The 23,550-nt window shown below is 43.5% G+C and overlaps 1 protein-coding gene across 24 annotated transcripts in view; it reads right to left on the reverse strand.

Annotated features, from left to right (window-relative positions):
* The window catches only part of KCNMA1 (potassium calcium-activated channel subfamily M alpha 1), a 770,960-nt gene that overhangs the window by 375,813 nt on the left and 371,597 nt on the right, over positions 1-23,550 (reverse strand). For all 24 annotated transcript variants that reach the window (XM_030799216.1, XM_012502971.2, XM_012502968.2 and 21 more), the window contains exon 3: positions 8,509-8,570. In XM_030799216.1, the coding sequence (XP_030655076.1) occupies positions 8,509-8,570 (62 nt within the window). The remainder of the gene's footprint in view (positions 1-8,508; positions 8,571-23,550) is intronic.

Consider the following 23,550-nt stretch of genomic DNA (forward strand, 5'->3'; position numbering starts at 1 on the left):
ATGGAAAAGATCTAGCATTATACATAAGTACTCAAAATTCCCCAGTACCTAGCAAAATGCCTTATACACAGTTTGTACTCAGTGGAGAACTATTATCTGATTGGTACCTTTAAGGCCACAGGTACACAGACAGCTCTCAGCCTCATCTCTGCTACTGTGATGAGCCTAGTGGCCAATTCCCCCATGTGCTGCTTCTTCACTTAATTTTTAGGCAGGACATAATTGTTTCCTACACACACACACACACACACACACACACACTCTCTTTCTCTCCCTCTCTCTCTTTTCTCCCAAATTCTATGAACAAAGACATGCATCAAAAAGTCCCAAGTGCATTGTTGCTTTGAGAGTTCTATTTTTAAGCCACAAATGACTCATCACCAACCAGGGTCTCCCCACAGCTACATGTGTCAGGCTGTCAGGTCAAAAGACAAGGGGTAAAAGACAAGGAAGAGTTCACATCTCCTCCAGCCCATGAACCCCATGATAAAGCTGTAAAAGCTGCCACCACTCCACACACCACACCCCACCCCTGCCACAGTTGTGTTAGGCACAAGCACTGCCCTTGTGTTTGGATTAAACTGTTCTGAGCTGTAACATTTCGCTCCAGCTGGCTCTTACCCTGATCTCTCAGCAGTCTCTGAATGCATGTCAGCCTGTGACTATAGGGAAAGGCCCAGTGCCATGTGACAGGGAGGAGATGCAGCCCTCTTGCGGTATAAACTCAGGCTTGTTGTAGAGGACAGAAGTAACTAGTGGGCTAGTGGGTCTGAAAGGGAATGCATTTCTTCATTTGCCCTGAAACAATTATTCTTTTAAAAAGAATAAGAGAGGGCTAAGAGAGTGCCAGATTGTCCAAAGCATTCTTTTTAAGTTCTGGAGAGTGGTGAGAAGGGAAGAAATAATTCATCCTAATTTTGGAAGGCAAAGTAGATAGGGATGAATAGACACAGTTATCAGATAGTGTTTCCACAGGGGAAACAAATGAGCAATTGGGCAAAATGTCCTCAAAAGTTATGCATAACAAATTCCAAACAGGCCAAAACAATGTGTTCAGCTCTTCAATGTGTTCAGCCCTGTGTTACCCTTCCACAGTGGAGCTGAACTCTTAATTCTTACCCATCCCCACCTCCATGCTGAAATAGTACAAAAAAGAGAGGGAGACGGTGGGGAGGGAGAGAGAGAGATTAGTAGGAGGGTCATAAAATCAAGGAATTCAAGGCCTCTTACCAGTGAGGATGAAATAAACTAATCCCATGCAGCCACCTGGCTGGATTTGATCTTTTCTACCTGGGATTATCTTTGTTCTTTCCCTGGCCCTAAAGTTTCCCCCATGATAAGGGCCTAGGAGTCCAGAACTGGCATAAAAAGACAATATATACTTTGCTATTCAATGAGTAGGCTATCGTGTCTTTGTTCGTTTTTGTATTTAGTAGAAAAAACCCAGGAGATCAAGTAGAAAAGGACTGAGAGAGAAGAGCTCTATCTTCCAGCACCAGCTCTGCCCCTGGCTGGTCAGATGACCTTGAGGAGGTCCCTCACCCGCATTCCTCAGGAAAGGATGCTGAGGCCCAGAGAACGGTGGCACCAGGTGGGATCCAATGCCTCTTTGACTCTAATACTATATTCTACAGTTGTCTTTTGTGGCAGACCTGAAAGGTTCAGCTCAGTCCTCCCGCCCTTTCCGAGCATAGTCCCTGATTTGCCCAGTGAAATGCCAAAGATAAGCAGTTCCCTTAATGCTTCTAGATGCCATTGCCTACGATGTCTAGGTACCACTTGTGCAATGAGAAATAAGCAAGGAAGGCAAGATTTCCTCACCAATGTGGAAGGGAGAAGGAGGAAGGGCGCTAATGCTCTGAACTTTGACATAAATAAAACCAATCTGTTTGACAACCAAAGAACAGATCCTGTCCCCAAAATCTACCTATATGGAGACAACGACATATATAGAAGTTGACTCTGTTCCTTGGCATACTCTCCACCTGTCTTCTCTACCAGGCTTTCACTCAATTCATGAACAAATGGCAATATGGAAGGTCAGATGAGCTAGGAAGACTGAGTTAGAGTTACTCTCATATCAGAGCACCAAGTGTTGCTATTAAAAGGTACATTCTGAAGAGGGACAAGGACTTCCCATTGGAGTTATTTACAGCCTCTTTGCCCTGAAGGCGTCTTCTCTTTCACCATCCCTGAGTGGGCTCGGCTCCTCCACCATCTGACATTCCATTCTTTCAACAGCTGCTGGCTCTCCTGTTGTGTTCCCTTCACAGATGTGCAGTGCCGTTCTGAACATCCTGCCCTTGAACTTTCCCTACCCATAATTTTCCAAACCAAAGCCTGGCAATAAAAATGTCAGTGAGGGATGGAGAAAATTGGGGGGAGTATTTTAAAAGGAAAAAAAAAAAAGGGAGGTGCTTTGCACACACAGTGATTTGTGTTGACTTCTTCAACAAAGGTTAAATGCATGCCGTGACTTCTCAAAAAGGGCACGAAGGCAGAGAGCTGGAGCTAATTTTCCAGAACGCTACCTAGAAAGGCTGTGTTCCATAAAGGAACTGGTTACAGAGTATGCTGATGAGCTTCCTTTTCTATGTCATAGGCTGCCCATCTCATCACGCTGCAGGATGGGGTGCACTAAAGGGGATAGTGAAAGCTGGTATACGTAGTCCTTTACAGTTTAAAATGCACTGTCATGAATGGGATGGGATCTGTGCTGGCCTCACAGCTCTCCCAGGTGCCTGTCTTGGGGTTGAGCACAGGAGAGGCAGTGGGTCTACACCTGTGCCTAGTCAGTTTGAACAAGGCTGGAGAAGGAAGCCAGATACTTTATGTCATTTCAAAGACCTCTATCCTATGTGGCTCCATTCTTTGGGGCCAAATTTTCCTGAAGTCCATTAGTTTGATAATACCAACTCTCTAGGCATAGAAATATTGTGCAACATAATGCAAAACTATAACAAATCAACTAATTCTGTAACTCTCTAAAAGAGATAAAAGAATGTATCTCATGGGGAAACAGCATTTCTCATATCTATTTCAGTATGCCAAATCACAGGGACAGACTAGGTAAGGATAGGAAGGCCAAAGAGTCTTTCTACTCGGAAAGACACCCCTAGGTGGTAGAAGCTAATGAGGAACAATCAACTCTCCTTGTTTTTTGTTCATTTGATCCTATCCTATTGCAAAATGCTGCCACTCCATTGAGATAACAGAGAAGCTGGTCTCATTAAGCCATTATTATGAAGGACTGAATCAAGGCCCAAACAGACATCAGACAGCACCTGACCCAGGGCAGTGTCTTACATGGAAGGCCTGTGATAGGAGCCTCCTACGTACCCACAACTGCACACTTGGTTCTCAGGGTAAGAAATGGAGAAAGGGAGAAAAAAAAAGAAAACAAGACCAGTGCATTGGCAAGATAAGGTGATGCAACTTCCCATTCTTGCAACATCTCATTAAACCCCATCAGTTACTTCCACAATCTGGAAATTTACTTCTTGACACTTAGAAGAGAGATGGCTTTAGAATGAGCCATGCTGGAATCTAATCCTGGCTCTACTGCTTACTAGCTATGTAGCTTGGGCTATGCCTGCAGCTTCAGCCTCCTCATCTGTAAAGTGGGAATAGTAATACCTATCCTAAGAAGTTGTTAGGGGAATTCAGTGAGGTTGCATGTGCTATTTTTGGTAAAGTGCCTAGCTCTGTAGCTCACAGACAGTACATAATCAGTGAATGTTAGTTCCCTCCAACGACTTGCCCTCTCTTCCCTTTTGAAAGAGAATTTCTAGGCCATGGGATGAGAGGCCAGGCTATGTGAAGACTGGAGTGGGAGAAACTACTGGGCGACTAACCAGTTCTGCTAAAGCTCTGGACATCCCCAGTACATCAATGGTGCCAGTTTTATTTTCAGAGACTATGAAAACAATCTGGTCAATTTCTATCGCAATCTTAAAGATAGTTTTCCTTAACCATAAGCAATTTTACTGCCTGGAAAATATTCAGCATTATCACATTTGAAGATGTTACAAACTAATACATGAATACAAAATGAATAAATGGGGGAGTGGATGCAAAGGTAACATTTTAAAAGACTGGGGAGAGGTCATTTTCTAATCGTAACCCAACTGTTGCCTTGGCAATTGTGCCCTTGGGTGAAACACTCTACAAAATTTGTGCTGCCATTTCCTCCTCCTTCCTAACGTCCATATCCCCAAAACAGCAGTGCTGATACCAGAAGCCAAGAGCAAAGACTGACAAAATCAGCAAGTGCCCCCATTGTGTGCCAGCCATTTTGGAGTAGATACAGTCATTAAGGAAAAACTTAACAACGTATAACCTTTCAGCTTTACTCTGCGAACAGCAGGTAGCTTCCCTTTCAGAGACAAGAGCCTGCACTGAAGTCACCAGTGAGCAGGACTTGACCTTCATTTTCAGTATACGCTGCATTAAATATTCATAATCCACGTAACCGTAGCATAAGAAGTAGCAGCGTTTAAACATGAATCAAAGGAATAAATATCTTCACACATGTGAGTCATCCTTTCCCAGAATGCCCCTGGTGAAAATGCAAATACCCAGAGCTCTGGGCCTCTGTTTTTTCCAACTTTCTCTTGAAATTCTGAAAGCAACAGGGACTGCTGCATTATGCAATCCATGAATCTCGCTCTCATGCTGACACTGGTGGGTCTTTGTTTTTTTTCCTTATCTGTTAGATAAGAATTGCTGTTCTTGTGTCAAAGGGAGGAAATAGACAAGGATGGAAGCAGCAATGGTGACATTAGCACCCACAGGGCGTCTGCAGGCACTCTTGACTTGGTTGTACAATTTCTAAAAAATCTTTGCTTCACAAGGATCAGAATATGTGGGAGGACAGGGTTGGCGTTGGTGTCAGGAGACATCAGAATTAGGAGCTAAAGTGACGTGTGAGATAAATTGGGCAAGAGTCCTTTTAAAAAGAATGCAAAAGAAAGGGAGCTTTTTGTACACAATCCACCTTGTGTGGCTAATTGGAGATCTTTGGGGAGATGGTGTGTGGAGGGCTCAATGCTTGTCTGTGCTTGTTAAGGCACTGACATGATGTCTGACCAAAGACTTGGTCCAGAGGCGTCTTCCTCTGCTTAGGTGTTTTTAGAGAGTCTACTGCTGGGATGATAAAGCATAATTTTAAGAAGGTCTAATATAATTATCTTTGGTTTTCAATTCCAGGAGCTCTGAGGACAATCTGTCTTAGCTGGATAGTAATCACTTGCAGCTACACAAATGAGTCTTCCCTCACAGTCACCCTAGGATCATTAAGATCAGACCCAAAGAAAACGCCCTATGCTGGGATCTGTCTTTGCCTAATGGCCAGAAATGAAAGGTGTGCAGCTGTCTTTGGAAATGACTTATCCATCACCTCTGGATAGTAAAAAGAGCTTTAAAAGGTTAAAAAGATCATTAACCACCAATGATGACCTTTCTCTGAGCTGTATTGCTAATGGACAGAAGTAAAATAACTACCTAGCCTGCTTGTCCACTTGCACAATTGGAGCTGGCCTGCCTTGAGATATAGCTGGTCCAGCAGACCTCAGGAGCCTGTTTTATACATTAATCGGCATTCCTCGCACTTTTCAAAGGGCTGGGTGCAGAGAGCCTGGAATCTCAAACTTGTGCTACAGGAGAGTCCTCAGCATTCTGGAGGGGAGGGGCAGCTCTGGCTAAAATTCACTGAGACAAGCCATTTCACGCATATCTGTTGGTTTAGATTCACTTGTGGGAAAGCCTATAGACTGCCCCCTGATTAATTTATTTGAAGGGTGTAAATACTAGCTACAATTCATCTGGAGAATTCTGGGTGCTTTTTCTCCAGGGTGATGATTTAGTATAACTTCCATGAGAAGTTTAAAGCTGTCTTTCCAAAATACCCAGATGGCCAGCCAAACCACGAATGTGTAAAACTGGTAACAGTTTTGAATGAAAGACACGGATTTTAAGAATGTATATTCTACTTTCTCACTTTCTTTCCATTTGCATCTTATATGTGGATAGAACTTCATTTTTTTTCTCATTCACTAAGCTCGATGATAATTTTTTAATAGGTTTCACTGTGTTTTATTCCTGGAAATCTACGGACTTACCATAGAGATGGCTTTAGAGATTCTACACTAATTCTCTCCCAAACTAAAACTGAGATTGCTTGCCATCTTTCCCAAGGAAGATGGAAAACTCCCTTGTGCTGAATCCACTGATTGGGCCTGCCACTGGACAGAATCTTCGGATATGCTCTCAGAACAAAATGAAGTCATGAAAATGAAACGTTTCTACATAAATGACCAGAAGGTCTTCTTATAAACAAAGCCTTGCTATGCCAAATCACACAGTTTAGCAACAGAGAAGAAAGGCTAAAGCTGGGATGAGGCTACGACAGTCCTCAGGAAGAATGGGAATAGCCTTGTTTCTAACCTTATGGGCATTTTTGCCAGGAAAAGATGAGGACAGGACTGAAGTTCCATCCTTGGGATATACTATTTGCAAGCTCATGAAAGAAACCGGAATCAGAGAGGACTCCCAGTGCCGTCTTCCCCGAGGCCTAGAAGGATCACAATTAAAGCCAAAGGACATTGAGATGGTGTAGGACATGAGGGGAAGAGGGTATGCATTGGGGAATTTCATTCCTTTTCATCTTCTCACATGGAAACAGAGAACACCAGGATCTACAGAACAAAAGACTGCCTCATAGTAGACTGTAAAAAAAGACACAATCCAAATCCATCTAAAGAGCATTTTATTTCTGAGAAATACAGAGGGACAAAAGGTTAAAAAAATTAAAAAAAATGAAAAGGGAAGGAAGGCGCTGGCTGAGGCATCTGGACTTCTAACCCATCAACACACTCACCTCCACATTAGGGTTTTCTTTCTCTGGGACACACAAGCTTCAAGCCCAAACCTCTTTCCTGAGTCTCAGCATGGAAGTTGGCAGGGTCTGCACCCCTCGACATGTGAGATTACCCCTGGAGAGAGATTGGAGAAATAAGACCAAGGGCTTTAGAGGATCTTTAGTTCAATACAAATAGGGTCCAGAATCATTAAGAGTAAATATTTAAAAGGGGGCTTACCTTCAATGACATGCCAGTGGGAGTCTTCCAAACTTAAACAAGCTCTTCTCTTTCTTGGCTTGGGAGAGCTGATGGAGGGAGCATGTGGAATCTTGTCTCCTGACAGCATTTAAAGGACTCTCCATCTGAGATGGGTGAGGGCAGCCCAGCCTCGCATGTGGGGTGGGCTGAAGGACCTCTGATAGGCTTAGACTTGGCTGGTTCCCAGAGACAGGTTATTAAAGGAGATATTTTCTTTACTTTCCCTGACTGACATTTTGGCCTCTCCACCCAAATGCACAAAATCCTTGGCCGGCGACCAGATGGCTCTGAGAAATTCTGAGTTTAGCTGTGCATGAAATTACCACCATCCCAAGCCACAGGAAAGGAGCACTAAGCTCAGAATTCAGGCACACCAGAGTCTGAGCCAACAGGCACACCAAACAGGTTTCCTAGTATCAAAATCTAGTAGCCAACCATGCCAGGGATAGAGTTTAAAGTTCAAAACACTCACACAGTGGACAATAAGGGCAACAAGCTCAAGGCCATTGTCACCAGAGTTGCCAAGTTCACGCCACAACAGAAAATGAGTTAGACTCCAGCTTGTTTCCCAGATGCCATCAACTTCATGATTGCAATAGTATAGTTGGAGCAAATTATTTCCTCAGGGTTGGCACCTGCAGGAATCAGGGCAGAACTGGCTGCAATGTTGCAGTTCTAGTCTGTGCCCTCTTCATCCTTCTGCAAGGTCTTTATCACCTCATCTGTCACCCAGGCTCTCTCTGGAGCACCAGTCCATTCGGCTGGCACCCAAGGAGTCTGCATGAGTGTCCACTCTAGAAGTCCTCAAATGGCCAGGGCCTCCACCTACGGGGGTCATGATGAACTCCTCCATCTATCTCCTTACCTTCACAAGTCAAGAAGCACCAGCGTGCAATGCTTCAGCTGAATACCCAATTGGCAGGTGAAAGGATAGCACCATGCTTTCTAATCTGACCTCCAGTAAGATCAAAGCATTGGAAACCCAATTGAGAAAAGGATCCTACAACCATAGCAAGAATGGCTCAGACCCTCATCTGTGGGAAACCGTCACCCTCCCAGAAGCTGCAAATTCCCATCAAGTCATCTTAACTACTTGACATCTTCAGTGCAAATACATCATCAGGAAACAGCTCTTTAAAAATAAGTAATACCTAGCAAGACTTGACCTCATATACCTCACCCTCCTATGCCAGCAGACTCAAAGCAGCCTTCCTTCTGAGAACTTTTATTCCCATTTAGAAAATCAGTACAGTACAGCCCTAGCTTTCTCCAAAATCTTCTGCACTCAGAAGGTCTTGCAAAGGTTGGTGTCAAGGTAAATAAATGGATCAACGTAAAGGCTCATGATTGTTTATGAAACAAGGGCAAGAAAGTGTATTTGAATACTCACTTTGACGAATCTATGAAGTATATTACAAGTGCACCAATGCTGAGAGCAAAGACTAAGACAACCTGCAAAAGAGGAGGAGAATGCCATCACTTAAGAGTTGGACCTCAGGATGTTTGGGTTTTTTAACACATACCAAAGCAGCTTTGAAATATGGTGCCCATTGCTCTTGGGGACCCGCTTGGAAATCTCACCCTCATCCCCAGCCCCCCATTACTGCCTCAGGGTTGGCTCCTCACATAGCAATGGGCAGCAACCTCGCTCCTTGCCAATAGGGGTCAGGGTAGCCTTTTATGTCTCAGGGCACTGGGTTTTTATCTGACCCTGTTATCTCGAAGTCCAGCTTCTCTGCAATTGAAGTTGATAAACTTCAGTGGGAAAAAAGCAGGTGAAAATTTAGGGTGATACAATTTTTAATATTATATGTAGTCTAGGATCTGCAGGAACTTCAATAGAGGAATATCAACTTTAACAGCTTCATTGAGGCATAATTTACATACCACAATATTCACCCATTTAAAAAGTACAATTCGTCAATGACTTTAGTAAATCTACTAAGTTATGCAACCATCACTGTAATCCAGTTTCAGAACATTTTCATTGTCCCAGTAAGATCCCTCATGCCTGTTAAATCAATCCCCTTTCCCATTTCCGAGCCCCAGACCACACTAATCTACTTTCTGTCACTACACAAGAGATACGAATTTGAAGATCACAAATTTGCTCGTACAAATGTCTATGTGTGTATGTGTGGACATACATAAAGATATATTCACTGCATGTATGATCTATATGATTATAACACTTCTGAAATATTTAGGAAAGTAGTTTCAGTTCAGGAAGTCAATTAGGCAATCCATTAGGCCAGTTATATGACGATCCTTGTCCTACTTTACACTCTTCACTCAAAATTAATCTCCATGGATGGAAGACAGTTTTGGCATCTCCTTCAGTGGATACCTGTCATGCTAAGGTCCATCGAGTGAATATGCCGATTAGGCTGACACTGACACTTCTGTCCTCACTACACATTCTACTTTCTTTAATCTTTCAAAGAGGAAACTATTAACGCAAATAAAGGATAGTCAGAAATAAAGAAGATGCTTTCAGCCAACAATTAAGCCTGAGAACAAAAAGTAAGCACCACCATTACACTCAATGCCCGGCTGCTAGGTCAACCTTTCCAGGTATGCTAATACCCTGAAGAGACTGCAGGCTGAAGGGCATTGGAAGTCAGTCTTCTCAGTGTCCATCTATTGACATCTCTCAGGCCTTGACTGGTGGGTAGAGAGGAATCCCAATTTATGTAAAGACTAAGTATGATCAAGCTGTGTGTGTGTGTGTGTGTGTGTGCGTGCGCCTGTGTATGTATGAGAGACAGAATCTCTCTCTTTTACACTCACCCACACACACACACACACCTCTGTATTTTGTATGTGTGACAAAGTGGCTGACAGAAAATGAAATCTGCATGAGATACTCATTTAAAGCATTGCAAAACTCCATGGAGCTCCTGGGGCAGAATGGTGGCTTGCACAGCCCAGAAAATGACCATTAAAAACAATTGGACACTGTAAAAGGAATATGCAGTTTCGTAGCAACTCATAAAATCTCCACGTAAAGGGAGGTGCTAAAATAATACACCACTGAGGTTTATTTCATTCTGCCATTTAAAAAAAAAAAAAAACTAAAACATGCTCCAATTGAATGCTGCAGTCTATCAGTAATTATCATCCGCCCAGCACTAATCCCTCTTAGCTGCCTCACCTCAGCCCCTCCCCTCACACACATTCATTCATATGTTCCTTTCAAAGGTACACACAAAAACAAGCAAACAAAAACATGAGCAGGCCTTCACTTTTTTCTCTATTATCTAAAGGAGGCAGCAAAACAAAGAGCTTAAGATTAATTTTGATCTGTGCTGCTATTTCTGAGGCATAAGCAGTTAGATCCTGGCCCTGACCTCATTCTCAAAAAGCTGCAAAGAGAAGAGGTGTGGCCAGAACCCAGGAGAAGGGCCTCTTCTCCATTCATAAACAGCTGATTTAAGACTAATCCCTGTCCATTTGGCTCCCTGTGTGTATATCTGTGAATGCTGAGCATCTGTCAGAGCTGGCTATATAGGCCTATGCCACCCAAAGGCACTGTTGCAGAAAAGGACAGGAAAGAAGTCCTTGCAAATGGCATCTATATCATTCTGTAAGGAACTCGAAATCTAAGACCCCTGCAATGGCAATGATTTTGCAGCATCCGGATGGCCAACGTAGCTGATCCTAATTTGCTCCAGCTGCCTCCACTTGGAGTCGGTGATGGGGACTAATGCATTCCTTATTTAAGCAAATCAGCCAGTGACAGGAGGACGCCAGGAATCTTGCTACCCTCTGAAGATGAAAACTCAAATATCAGCATCTCTCTGATAGGGTAAGAGAGGGAAGAAATCCAGGAGGGAAATAACCTCCACAGCTCCCTGACCCTGAAGAGTCTGTTGAATGGACATGCACTTGGGTCCACGTGTTCAGCTGGACGGCCTCCTCTCATTGAGATACAGGATAAGCAAACTGCTCCACGATGTACCATGAAATGCTCCCTGGGGAGATGATCTGCCTCCCAGTATTAAGGTAACTTTTCACGTGGTCTTGAAACTTGCTAAATGCCTCTTTATCGTGTCAGGCTCGATCACATTGTCAGCCCAGATCCAGGTGCTGCAGAAAACACATCAATACTTTGGATGTGGCCATGAAAATAGAATCCCCATCAGAGACTTGTCTTCTCTAGGCCCCTAGCAAAGCCACCTTAGAAGTGTCAGTTTAGTCTCTTTCTCTGTCTCTCTAACAAATCCCCATTGTCTGAGAACTCTAAGTTTGAAAACACAAAATGATTACATTTTAGTCTACATGGTAATGGCATTATTATAGAGCACCCCAAATAGTCATCTAAGTATTTAACATATGCTATACATAAGGCCCAAGAAAAACAAGATGGAAGGCCACTTGGAGTCATGAAATACACTCTTTTTTTTTTTTTTGAGACAGAGTCTCGTACTGTCGCCCAGGCTGGAGGGCAGTGGCGCGATCTCGGTTCACTGCAACCTCTGCCTCCCAGGTTCAAGCCGTTATCTTGCCTCAGCCTCCCGAGTAGCTGGGACTACAGGTGCCTGCCACCATACCTGGCTAATTTTTTGTATTTTTAGTAGAGAAGGGGTTTCACCATGTTGGCCAGGCTGGTCTCAAACTCCTGACCTCAAGTGAACCACCTGGCTCGGCCTCCCCAAGTGTTGGGATTACAGGCATGAGCCACTGCACCTGGCAAAATATACTCTTTTGCATAGAGTCGTTCTTCCGTAGATTAATCCCATGCTATTATGCAATTAGTGATAAATCATATAGTACAGGTTTAGCCAATATAAAATGAACTATTGCCTAGACAGATCATTAGTAACCGGGTAAGGATAGGAAAAGTAGGGCTCTTATCTCAATATCCTCTCCCTTCCCAAAATGTCCTTCCTTTCTACGTAGTACCACTACTCTAACATCTCTTCATGAAGGGGTGAGGCCATTGGGAATCCTTTTGCAAGCTTCTATAGTTTCAGGGACAAGGAGGACAGAAGCCCAAGAGACACAGTAAAATGAGGCCAAGGAAAGCAGTACCCCAGAAAGCAAAGCATCCCTGCCCTACAGCAGCTGAGTCATAGAATAAGACAATAACCAAGCATGTAACAAAGCATTGTCCCACAAAAGGGCTTGGGGGCAGCAGTCTGATACACAGATAATTAAAGCATTGCCTCTCAGGGCACTTCTGCTAGCTTGCTTGAGAGCCTGTCCTGCTTGCTAAACTTGCCATAGTCTGAGCTCAACAAATTACCTCAGCCACCTTGGACGGTATGAATTGTCACCTTCTCAGATTTACTGAAAACACCCATATGCTGTGTGGTGATATTGAGTACTCGGTGTGCCAGATTCCCAAAATAAAAGCAATTTGATAAATGTCATTGGAACAATGCTGCTTTGAGTCATCTATTTTCAAAACTCCAAGATCAAACAAGACACGTGTTTGCACAAAAGAATGCCACGAACACACATACACGGTGTATTTTTTTTTTTTTAAGAGCAGGGTGCGGTGGCTCACGCCTATAATTCCAGCACTTTGGGAGGCCATGGCAGGCGGATCACTTGAGGCCAGGAGTTCTAGACCAGCCTGTCCAACATAGTGAAACCCTGGCTCTACCAAAAAATACAAAAATTAGCAGTTGTGGTGGTGCACACCTGTAGTCCCAGCTACTTGGGAAGTTGAAGCAGGAGAATCACTTGAACCCTGGAGGCAGAGGTTGCAGTGAGCCAAGAGTATGCCACTGCACTCCAGCCTGGACAACGAAGTCAGACTCTGTCTCCAAAATAAATAAAATAAAAAAATAAAAAAGGGGGCTGGGCATGGTGGCTCACACCTGTAATCCCAGCACTTTGGGAGGCCGAGGTAGGGGGATCACGAGGTCAGGAGTTTGAGACCAGCCCTGCCAATATGGTGAAACCCCATCTCTACTAAAAATATAAAAAGTTAGCCAGGCATGGTGGCATTCGCCTGTATTCCCAGCTACTCAGGAGAATGAGGCAGAAGAATCTCTTGAACTTGGGAGGCAGAGGTTGCAGTTGGCCGAGATGGTGCCACTGCACTCCAGCCTGGGCAACAGAGCGAGACTCCATCTAAAAAAAAAAAAAAATCTGTCCCTAACACCTGATGCAAAGAAGGAGCCTGGTGCAGAATGGGGAGGAGAGAGGGGAAGTCCACAGCCATCTCGCTAGATGAAAATCCCGGTGGACCATGAAGATCTTTCAAATGTCTGACAAAGTTCATGAAAGTTCATGAAAATGGAAAATAGTACAGCCAAGCATAGACTATTCCCCCTCAGGTGATGGAGCACTTCAGGAAAAAGGCAGATTCAGTGATGTGAGTACAGAGGTGATTGAGTCAGGAAAGCTGGCTCTTAGAAATGTTTCCTGTTCTAGAACCTGGACTGGAGTTGCTGCGATTAGGCCCATATGCTTTCAGCGGGTGTGTGAGGCTTCACGGCCTTGGGAGGCAGATTCAGAGCCGAGGCTCACAAAGGTGGCTGCCACCAGAATCCAGTCACCTGAGGAGCTTTCCTTCCAAAGCAGAGATGCCCTCATCCCACCCTAGGACGAAGCAAATCATGAGCTGGGGGAGGGGAAGTCTGGACACCTCTTTTTAACAAGCTCCTCCAGTGAATCTGACAATGGGAGTCACTGAATTAAAGCCATTAGGAGAAACCACTTAGCTCAAGTCAGAGATTAATTTACAAATGTCGCCTTAACAATTAGCCTATTAGAACACATGTATGAGGCCTGCAGGCTTAGAGAATCGTGCTAGGAGTACTAGAAAAAGTACAGAGAGGAGGATGAATTAATTCTCTCCTGAGCAGGTTTAACACATTCTTCTCAGCTCACAGCGGAACAAATGGCCCTAATTAATGATTCTGCATGTTTGATCAGGGTTTAGCCGCCTACTGACAGCAGAGACCCTTCTTAGAAAATGGAAAATTTTCTATATATGATCCCAAAGGCATAAGACTTTTTAAATTGAAGTATATAATTTACATATAATAAAATCCACTATATTAAAAAATACACTTTGAGAGGCCAAGGCAGGAGATTGCTTGAGCCCAGGAGTTTGACACCAGCCTGGGCAACATAAACAGACCCTATCTCTACAAAAAAAAAAAAACTTACAAAAAATTATCCAGGGATGGTAGCATGTGCCTATAATCCCAGCTACTCCAGAGGGTGAGTTAGGAGGATCGCTTGAGCCTGGGAGGTTGAAGCTGCAGTTGAGCTGTGATCAAACCACTGCACTCCAACCTGGGTGACAAGGCAAGACCCTGTCTCATACACACACAAAAAAGAAAAAAATAGATGTGAGAACTCCCAAGGCAAAACAATCTGGTGACATTTTGTTTTTGAAAGATAATATCATTCCAACATCTAAATTATAATGTTTTTGGCCTGGTGAATTTATTAATAACAATGCCAACAAACATTTATTGAACACCTATGCACAAGGGCCAGAGTGAGAGACAGAGAAATGCAAAACTAAAACAGTTAAGTCAGGCCTGGCCTTTGCCCTCAGGGAGCATGGGATCTAGAAGTTTAAATTACTCAGGAGTCTCTTCTGAATGTAAGAAGTGGTACACATATCAACAGTCATCTCCAGGATGTCAAGGAAGGATCAGATCAGGCAGAGAAGCAACACCACCCTCATTGCAGACTCCCAAAGTGGAAGGGGGAGAGAAAGGGAGAAATGGAAAATCAAGGAAGAAGGAAGAAGAAGTTTTGACATTCCAAGTCCACCTGTCTGTTCTAGGAAAGGACAGACACCAGTGATATGGTTTGGCTGTGTCCCCACCCAAATCTCATCTTGAACTGTAGCTCTCACAATTCCCATGTGTTGTGGGAGGGACCTGGTGGGAGGTAATTGAATCATCGGGGCAGGTCTTTCCCATGCTGTTCCTGTGATAGTGAATAAGTCTTACAAGATCAGATGGTTTTATAAAGGGGAGTTTCCCTGCACAAGCTCTCTCTCTTCCCTGCCGCCATGTAAGATGTGACTTGCTCCTCCTTGCCTTCCGCCATGATTGTTAGGCCTCCCCAGCCACATGGAACTGTGAGTCCATTAAACCTCTTTTTCTTTATAAATTACACAGTATTGGGTATGTCTTTATCAGCAGTGTGAAAACGGACCAATACAACCAGGCACACAGGATGAGTGATGTGAAGAAGGAAGAGCAATGGACACAGAAGACCTGGGTGTGAATCTCCACTCTGCCCCTATAAGCAACATGCTCTTAAGCATGTCACTTAATCTCTCTGGGTCTCAGTTTCCCAATCTGTGAAATAATGAGATTTAAACAGATGATTATGAGATGGGACCTTGGTAGGAACTAAAAACTTTTGACTTGAAAAGGTAGCCCTCACTTATGCTAACTGTAAACCATGTATGCATAAGTCTGATTCAACATGCTGACAATATGCCTGTCCCTAAATTTGTATGCAAGAGACTTGTTTCATAAGATCACAAGAATAAACTCCATAGACACTCAGATTCATAGTTTGTGTTTCCAGCAGCACAATCAATTGCTCATGCAGAATGTCGTCCCACAAAACTAACATAAGACATAGAAGGGCCATGGATCAGCTCTCTCCTGAGTCTGGATCTCAGCTCTGCCATCACTACAGAAAATTGAGTGGTGGTCTGACCATCCCCTCCCTCTCCTTCCCTCTGTGAGCTTTGAAAAGCCCATGTTTTTGCAGGCTTTAGCCCTCCAGAAGCTCAGACTGAGTCTCTGTTTTCCTAAGGGAAAAAGAAAATGATTTTTTTCTCTTTACAGTTTAGCAAGTATAGTTGATATGTTCTTGTCATTCCTAAGTCATGAATGGTTCTCAATAGAAGAAGATATAGGCCAGGTGTGGTGGCTCAAGCCTGTAATCTCAACATTTCGGGAGGCTGAGGTGGGTGAATCACTTGAGATCAGGAGCTCAACACCAGCCTGGCCAATATGGTGAAACCCTATCTCTACTAAAAATACAAAAATTAGCTGGATGTGGTGGCACACACCTGTAATCCCAGCTACTCAGGAGGCTGAGGCAGGAGAATTGCTTGAACCCAGGAAATGGAGGTTTCAGCAAGCCGAGATAACGCCACTGCACTGCAGCCTGGGCAACAGAGCAGGACTCTGTTTCAAAAAATATATATATATAATATATAATCTTGCCACCAAAAAAGGATTTTTGTTATCATACATTTAAACATATCTGTAATATTTCTGCAGAGCCATTTAATCATCCATAGGTCCCCTAATTTACCAAGCTAGCATTCTGAAACATCACATTTGACTTATGGAAGCACATGCACAAAAATGCTGTAAATTGATTCACTGGAAGCCAAGACTCCAAACAATGGATTAAATAGAGATGTATTCAAGATGAAAGAAAGGAAGAAGAAAGAGGGGCTTTGTAGTTGGTATTTGGGATTATAGCATTAAAATAAAATGCATGGGATTGCCAGATAAGAGTAAAACTGGTTTGTTTGCATGTAAGGAAGCCTAGTAAAAATCTCTATGATTTTACAGGCATTAAGATCTAGTGCTTCCAAAAATGCAATACTATGAAGCCATACTCAGTGTGCAATGGACTGAATTCTTAGGACACACATGTAAATTGGAGAGAATCCCTCCCTAAATCACTTCAAATGTCTTCCATAACTTTTGGTATGAAGAAAAAAAAAAATCCCTGACAGAGTCCACAAGGCCCTGAAAACTGTGGTCTTTTCCTCCTCTCTGGCTTTATTTCACATGCTTCCACATCTAGACTCCAGGAACCTAACTTGCAGTTCTTCTCATTCTCCATTTGCCTCCTCCCACCCTAACCACCACAGAGCCTTCGCACAAGCATTTTCCTCCTCTCAGAAGCTTCACCTGCTCGCATGGGATGCCCATCCTTCAGAAATCAGCTCTGCTGTCACTTCCCTGCCCATAGGTATAGTCTGTTTTGTGTAGCAGTTAGCGAGGCAGCAATTTTACATGTCTTTGTGCAATCATTTTGATCAATTGCTCTCCTCTTTCCTTTGCTGGATGGCAAGTTCTATGAAGGCCGGGTGTGTGTCCATTTTTAGTTATCACTAAATTCCAGGAAACTAGCAAAGTGTCTCAATCAGTATTTGTTAAATAAATAAATATGTGGAGAAAAGGCTGGAGAATTAGTTTGAAGACTGAGTGTAGTGGAAGCAAATGAGAGGTGCGAAGGCCGGGTGCGGTGGCTCACGCCTGTAATCCCAGCACTTTGGGAGGCAGAGGCAGGAGAATCACGAGGTCAGGAGATCGAGACCATCCTGGCTAACACGGTGAAACACTGTCTCTACTAAAAATAAAAAAAAATTAGTCGGACGTAGCGGCGGGCACCTGTAGTCCTAGCTACTTGGGAGGCTGAGGCAGGAGAATGGCGTGAACCCGGGAGGCGGAGCTTGCAGTGAGCCGAGATTGCGCCACTGCACTCCAGCCTGGGCGACAGTGCCAGACTCCGTCTCAAAAAAAAAAAAGAGAGGTGGGAGAAACATGGATTACCCTCACTGAGTGAGACCCTGAAGTTTATAACCCGGAATAAAGGTGAGATGCAGTTCCAGGTAATGGCAGGATCCAGGGGATCCCTGGTGAAAGTGGAGCAGGAAGAAGAGCACCGCGGTGGTCGAGGTCGAGGGTCTGAGACACACACAGGGATAGCAAGGACAGTCCTGCACACAGACTCGAAGGGGATGGCAGGAGCTGAGGTTGAGAATAGGACAGAGCCATCCCTGAATAGGGGGAGGGGCCTGGACCTAGGTAGGTGACAGCATCAGGAAAGACAGAGAGAGGAAGGATTTGGTCGGACGGCAGGAGCCTGGAGAAAACAGGTTTCTACAAGAACAGAAGGGCAATGAAGGGCCAGAGTGTCCAGCACTAGTGGGTTATAAAGATGGCCGGGCATGGTGGCTCATGTCTGTAATCCCAGTACTTTGGGAGGTGGAGGCAGGTGGGTCACCTGAGGTCAGGAGTTCAAGACCAGCCTGGGCAACATGGTGAAAACCCATCTCTACTAAAAGTACAAAAATTAGCTGGGCGTGGTGCTGTGCACCTCTATTCCCAGCTACTGGGGAGGCTGAGGCATGAGAATTGCTTGAACCCCAATGGTGGAGTTTGCAGTGAGCTGAGATCGTACCACTGCACTCCAGCCTGGGCAACAGAGCGAGACTCTGTCTCAAAAAACAAACAAACAAACAAAAAACAAACAAACAAACAAAAACAGAAACAGCAACCTCGAGAGAGAGAAGTGAGGGAAACAACTATGTCTCTAGGAAAAACAGATTCAACTGAGGTGGCAGATATAGGGAGCATTACGTGAAGAAGTAGAGAATTCAGATTTGAATCAGGACTAGGAATCTGTGAAAACAGATGTCATGAGAAAGTGAGATGGAGAGGCATAAAATAATGGAAATGCCAATGTTCCAATAATAAGTGAATATATTTGTGTATATTTGTATGCACACAAACACGCTGCAAGGGGCACAGAGACACACTGTGATTCCTCTAATCACAAAGACCGGGTCTCTATCAGTATTTATTAACCACCTGCGGGTCTCTATCAGTAGTTATTAGCCACCTGCATGCCCTCCAGCAGTTTGTCTCTGTCCATTTTCAAATCAGGTCACTTCAAAATGACTATAAATACATATGAAACCCTGGGAAACAACAGGGCTCCCTCTTACTATAAGTTTACTGTAAATCATGCATCCATCAGTATATAGACAAAGTTAACCGCAATCATGGACTTTTTTTGAGAGGGCAGAAGAAAAGTTGACTCATGCAGATAGACACAGTGTCTGAATTCTCATTTTTTAATGCTCCCCAAAGAAGAATCTGGGACACAATTACTACAGGCCAATTGCCCAGTCTTTTCCCTTCTGAGGGCTTCCTGTGACATAACTATAGGGCCAGAGTCATGTGAACTTCTGCAGGTTCGTGTTCCCCAAACATCGCAGGAGTGTTGTCCTACATCCTGGATTTTGTTGATGATGCTCATCTCATTTAGTCCAAATTAGAAATACAGAAAAGTTCAATATGTTCCTCCTAGGGCTTAATTTATCATAACTGAAATGAGGGAAAGCAATTGTAACAGGAAGTCAGAAAACTTTCCCTAAAACCTGTGTCCTTCCTGCAAGTCGAGGTTTAATGACACTGAAATCTTACATCATTGTGTCATAACACTTAAAAGGTTGCTTTTTGCATAATTTTACCAATGACATTAAAACCGACGCACTGGCAAGCATGATAAAATCTTCCATTTGAGGTCTAAAGTTTGAAGACCTTTCCTGTCCAATTATTGAAAAACCTAGGGGAAAAAGTTCCATCTGCTGGTGGACCGCTCAAGTTTGCAGCTAATGAGCTTTTTAAGAAATTGGCTTAAGTGCATGTGGGTTTGGCCAACTGGATTTTTAATTTAATTAGGTTTATGAGATGAGAAATCTTCTGTAGCATAGTCAGGTCAGAAGTTGCCACTCACTGTCACCAAGGACTAAATTTGTGGCTATCTTTGCCCTACTTCTCAAACCTTGCCAGTTGTTAAATTATATTAAAGGCAAAAATGGAATTTAAAGCTGGGACTCAAACAAATACTTATATGCCCATGTTTGTAGCAGCCAAAAGGAAGAAGCAACCCAAAGTATCCATGGACAGATGAATGGATAAACAAAATGTGGTCTCTCCATACAATGGAATATTATTCAGTGTTAATAAAGAAGGAAATTCTGGTCCATACTACAACGTGAATGACCCTTGAAGACGTTATGCTAAGTGAAATAAGCTATACATAAAAGGACAAATATTGTGTGAATCTACCTAAAGGAGGTACCTAGAGTAGTCACATTCATTGAGACAGGAAGTAGAATGATGGTTCCTTGGAAGTGGGGGATAGGGAGAAGTGGGGAATTATTGTTTAATGGGTACAGAGTTTCTGTTTTGTAAGATGAAAACAGTTCTGGATATGGATGGTGATATGGTTTGGATGTTTTCCCTCCTCCAAATATCCTGTTGAAACATGACCCCAGTGTTGGAGGTGAGGCCTGGTGGGAGGTGTTTGGGTCATGGGGGTGGATCCCTCGTGAATGGCTTCGTGTCCTTTCAGTGGTAATGTGTTAGTGAGAGAAATGATTGTTTAAAAGAGTCTGGGGCCTCTGCACTTCTTTCTTGTCCCCTTGCTCCTGCTCCCTCTCTTGCCATGTGATACACCAGCTCCCCCTTTGCCTTCCACCATGATTGTAAGCTTCCTGAAGTCCTTACCAGAAGCCAAGCAGAAGTGGGTGCCATGCTTGTACAGCTTGCAGAACCGTAAGCCAAGAAAAACCTCTTTTCTTTATAAATTACCCATCTTCAGATATTCCTTTATGGCAATGCAAATAACTAGTACAGATAGTGATGATGATTGCACGATGTGAATGTACTAAATGCCACTGAATTGTACCCTTACAAATGGCTGAAATGGTAAATCTTACGTATATTTTACTGCAATTTACAAAATGGAAGGAAAATTCTGAGAACCCACAAGTAGAATTCAGAAGCATATGTATATTTAAAAACTCAAACATCATAACCCTTCCACAGGAATACTGACATCTCTCAATTCAATGGCAGTGGGTATCTCAAAGAAACTTGTATTTCATGTAAGTGACTCTTGCCTCTCTAGAGCATTGATCTTACCCCCTAGGAAGCTGGAATTTCTCCTTTCATTTCCAGAATCTATCCCCATGTAGCCACAGAGATGTTATGTGTGTCCCGCCTTTCCCTTGCACTGCACTCTAGTCTACAACCGATGCCCAAAGTTGGCTATGAATTTTTTAGAGACCTTGTTTTGTCTTTCGGTAACTGTAGCTAAAGTCCAAGGTATAATTAGGAACTTTAAAAGAGTGTTCCCTTCATCCTATAACCACTTTACAAACACTCAACAATTTCCTCTGTAAGATAATGAAACACACAGAAGGCATCTGGTCTCTAAGACTAAACCTCAAGGTCAAGCTTGGTTGTAGCTCCTCAGTGGGTTAATGGAACATTGAAAGCACCCCAAGAAATAACATAAAATTTTCGTCTTCTACAGCAAGGATTTTGGTACCAAGGTCTTACTTTGTAAAAGGCTTATCAGTGCATCCCAGAAAGCAATGCCGTCTAAGCCCCATAGTGTCAAGGGAGTTGGCCAAAATTGCTAAATGACCATTCAGCTGACAATATGACACCAACATTGGCTATGCAGGTGCATGCTCACATTCCTGGCACCAAACATGTCACACTCCATTTTCTCCTCTGCAGAATCGAACCTGACCATAACAATGGACTGGGCTTGCTAAGAATGATACCAGCATCCCTCTCTGTTAAGACTTGCAGTGGGTTGAAATCCAGGTCTCCAAAGAGAAAGCCCTAACCTGTCTACTTCTGACATCTCTCTCTCCTGCCCTCACCTCAGAAATGAATGGTATTTTTGTATTTACAATTGAATTCTTACAGACAAACTACCCTTCCTGAATGAAGTCGAAAGTTTCACAAGATAGCATCCCTCATGCTCAATAAATCCCCACTCCTACAGCCTGGAAAATTGGAAGGCAGAGCCAGCAGCATAAACCTCTGCACGTGTATTCATGCAAGTTTTGAAAGCCTGGCCCACAGCCCCTGATTCCACCTTGCTTCCTACAGTGGTCTCACCATTCTCCCTCTCACCCACTGAGGACTGGGTGATAATAATGCCTCTGTGCCCCCTCCAGCACAGGGGACCTGGAGCTCTGGCTCACTGGAGAGAAACAGTCAGAAAACCACATCCTCTACGTGTGTGGGGCATTTGTTTGAGGGTAGGGGGATGAGAGTGTGGTCAGGTGACCCAAGATTTCCTTCTTCCTTCAGCCTCACACTTTTGCAAACAAAAGAGAAGAAATGGAGTCTGTCTGTAGAATGTCGCTTGTTATCTTCTCAAGGTCATTTTTAAAAAGGAAAATCACATGTATGATGTTCGAGTATGCTTCATAGTTCAGCAGACCAGGCACACCAGGTACATGGTCAAAGAATTGGCAGGACAAGGGCCAGAAAACACGTGGAGATCTTTTATTGCACAGTTTTAAGAGCTTTGACATAGTTATCAGGAAGAAATCAGAATTGAGGTGGGCTTCCTTAAGCTTTCTGCATGGTTTTTCCATGTGTCAAATTTATACGTGAGGAGAACCTTCATCCTTTCAGGGTTTAGGGTCTCTTGTTGTCATAACCTGCCTGCATATTTCAGCACAGCCCCAACCTGATCACCAAATTCCATCCCTCATCCACTCCATTAGAAGATCTTTATGTGCTAGAATAAATTTCTCTTAACCTCCCACACCAGCCTACAAGTCATTCATTCATTCATTCATTCAGTGCACACAGTTGCTGAGTATCCACTATAGGTTCAGAGTTGACCTGGCAGGGGACACAAAACTGAAGAAGAATGCCCTGTTTTATGGAACTTGAACTGGAATTTTCATTCTTGGGCAAAGCAGGATACCAGAAGCCAGATGATGTTCATAGCATCAAAAGACTCTTTTTTTTTTTTTTTTTTTCCTGAGACAGGGTTTCACTCTATTGCCCAGGCTAGAGTGCAGTGGCACAATCTCATCTCACTGCAACTTCTGCCTCCCAGGTTCAAGTGATTCTCCTCTCTCAGCCTCCCAAGTACTTGGGATTACAGGTGTGCACCATCAAGCCCAGCTAAGTTTTGTATTTTAAGTAGAGACGGGGTTTCACCATGTTGGCCAGGCTGGTCTCAAACTCCTGACCTCAAATGATCCACCCGCCTCGGTCTCCCAAAGTGCTGGGATTACAGGCGTGAGCCACTGCACCCTGCAGAATGTGCATTTCTAATAAGTTCCAGGTGATGCTGATGCTGCTGGTTCAGAGACCACATTTTGAGAATTAGTGCTTTTAACCTTATTTATAAAAGATGAAAAGTTTATTCTTTCAAGACATTCTTTTTCTTTGAACATGGGTGTAAAAACATTTTAAACTGTTTAGGTATGTGCCATTTGGACAAAATCTCTTTAATAGATCTATAAAAATATACTTTGAAGGCTTCCAAAGGGGAGAAAACTGGCTGGAGCTCTTTATCTTGAATTGTTGTTCAAAATCATTTTCAGAGTCTAGTTCGATGGGCTGGACAATGCCAGCAAGCTGTTTGGTTTTTAATTAAAGTCGAAATATCGTCTCCATCGAAAGGTACCTCATGAATTTAACCATGATGCCATGGCTGCTAAAAACAAAACAAAACAAGACAAAACAAAAGACATAGGATTAGGCTGGGTGCTGTGGCTCATGCCTGTAATCTCAGCACTTTGGGAGGCCGAGATGGGCAGTTCACTTGAGCTCAGGAGTTCAAGACCAGCCTGGGCAACATGGTGAAATCCCGTTTCTACAAAAAATACAAAAATCAGCCAGGTGCAGTGGTG

Source organism: Nomascus leucogenys, chromosome 18, assembly GCF_006542625.1.
Source record: "Nomascus leucogenys isolate Asia chromosome 18, Asia_NLE_v1, whole genome shotgun sequence".
Lineage (NCBI taxonomy): Eukaryota > Metazoa > Chordata > Mammalia > Primates > Hylobatidae > Nomascus > Nomascus leucogenys.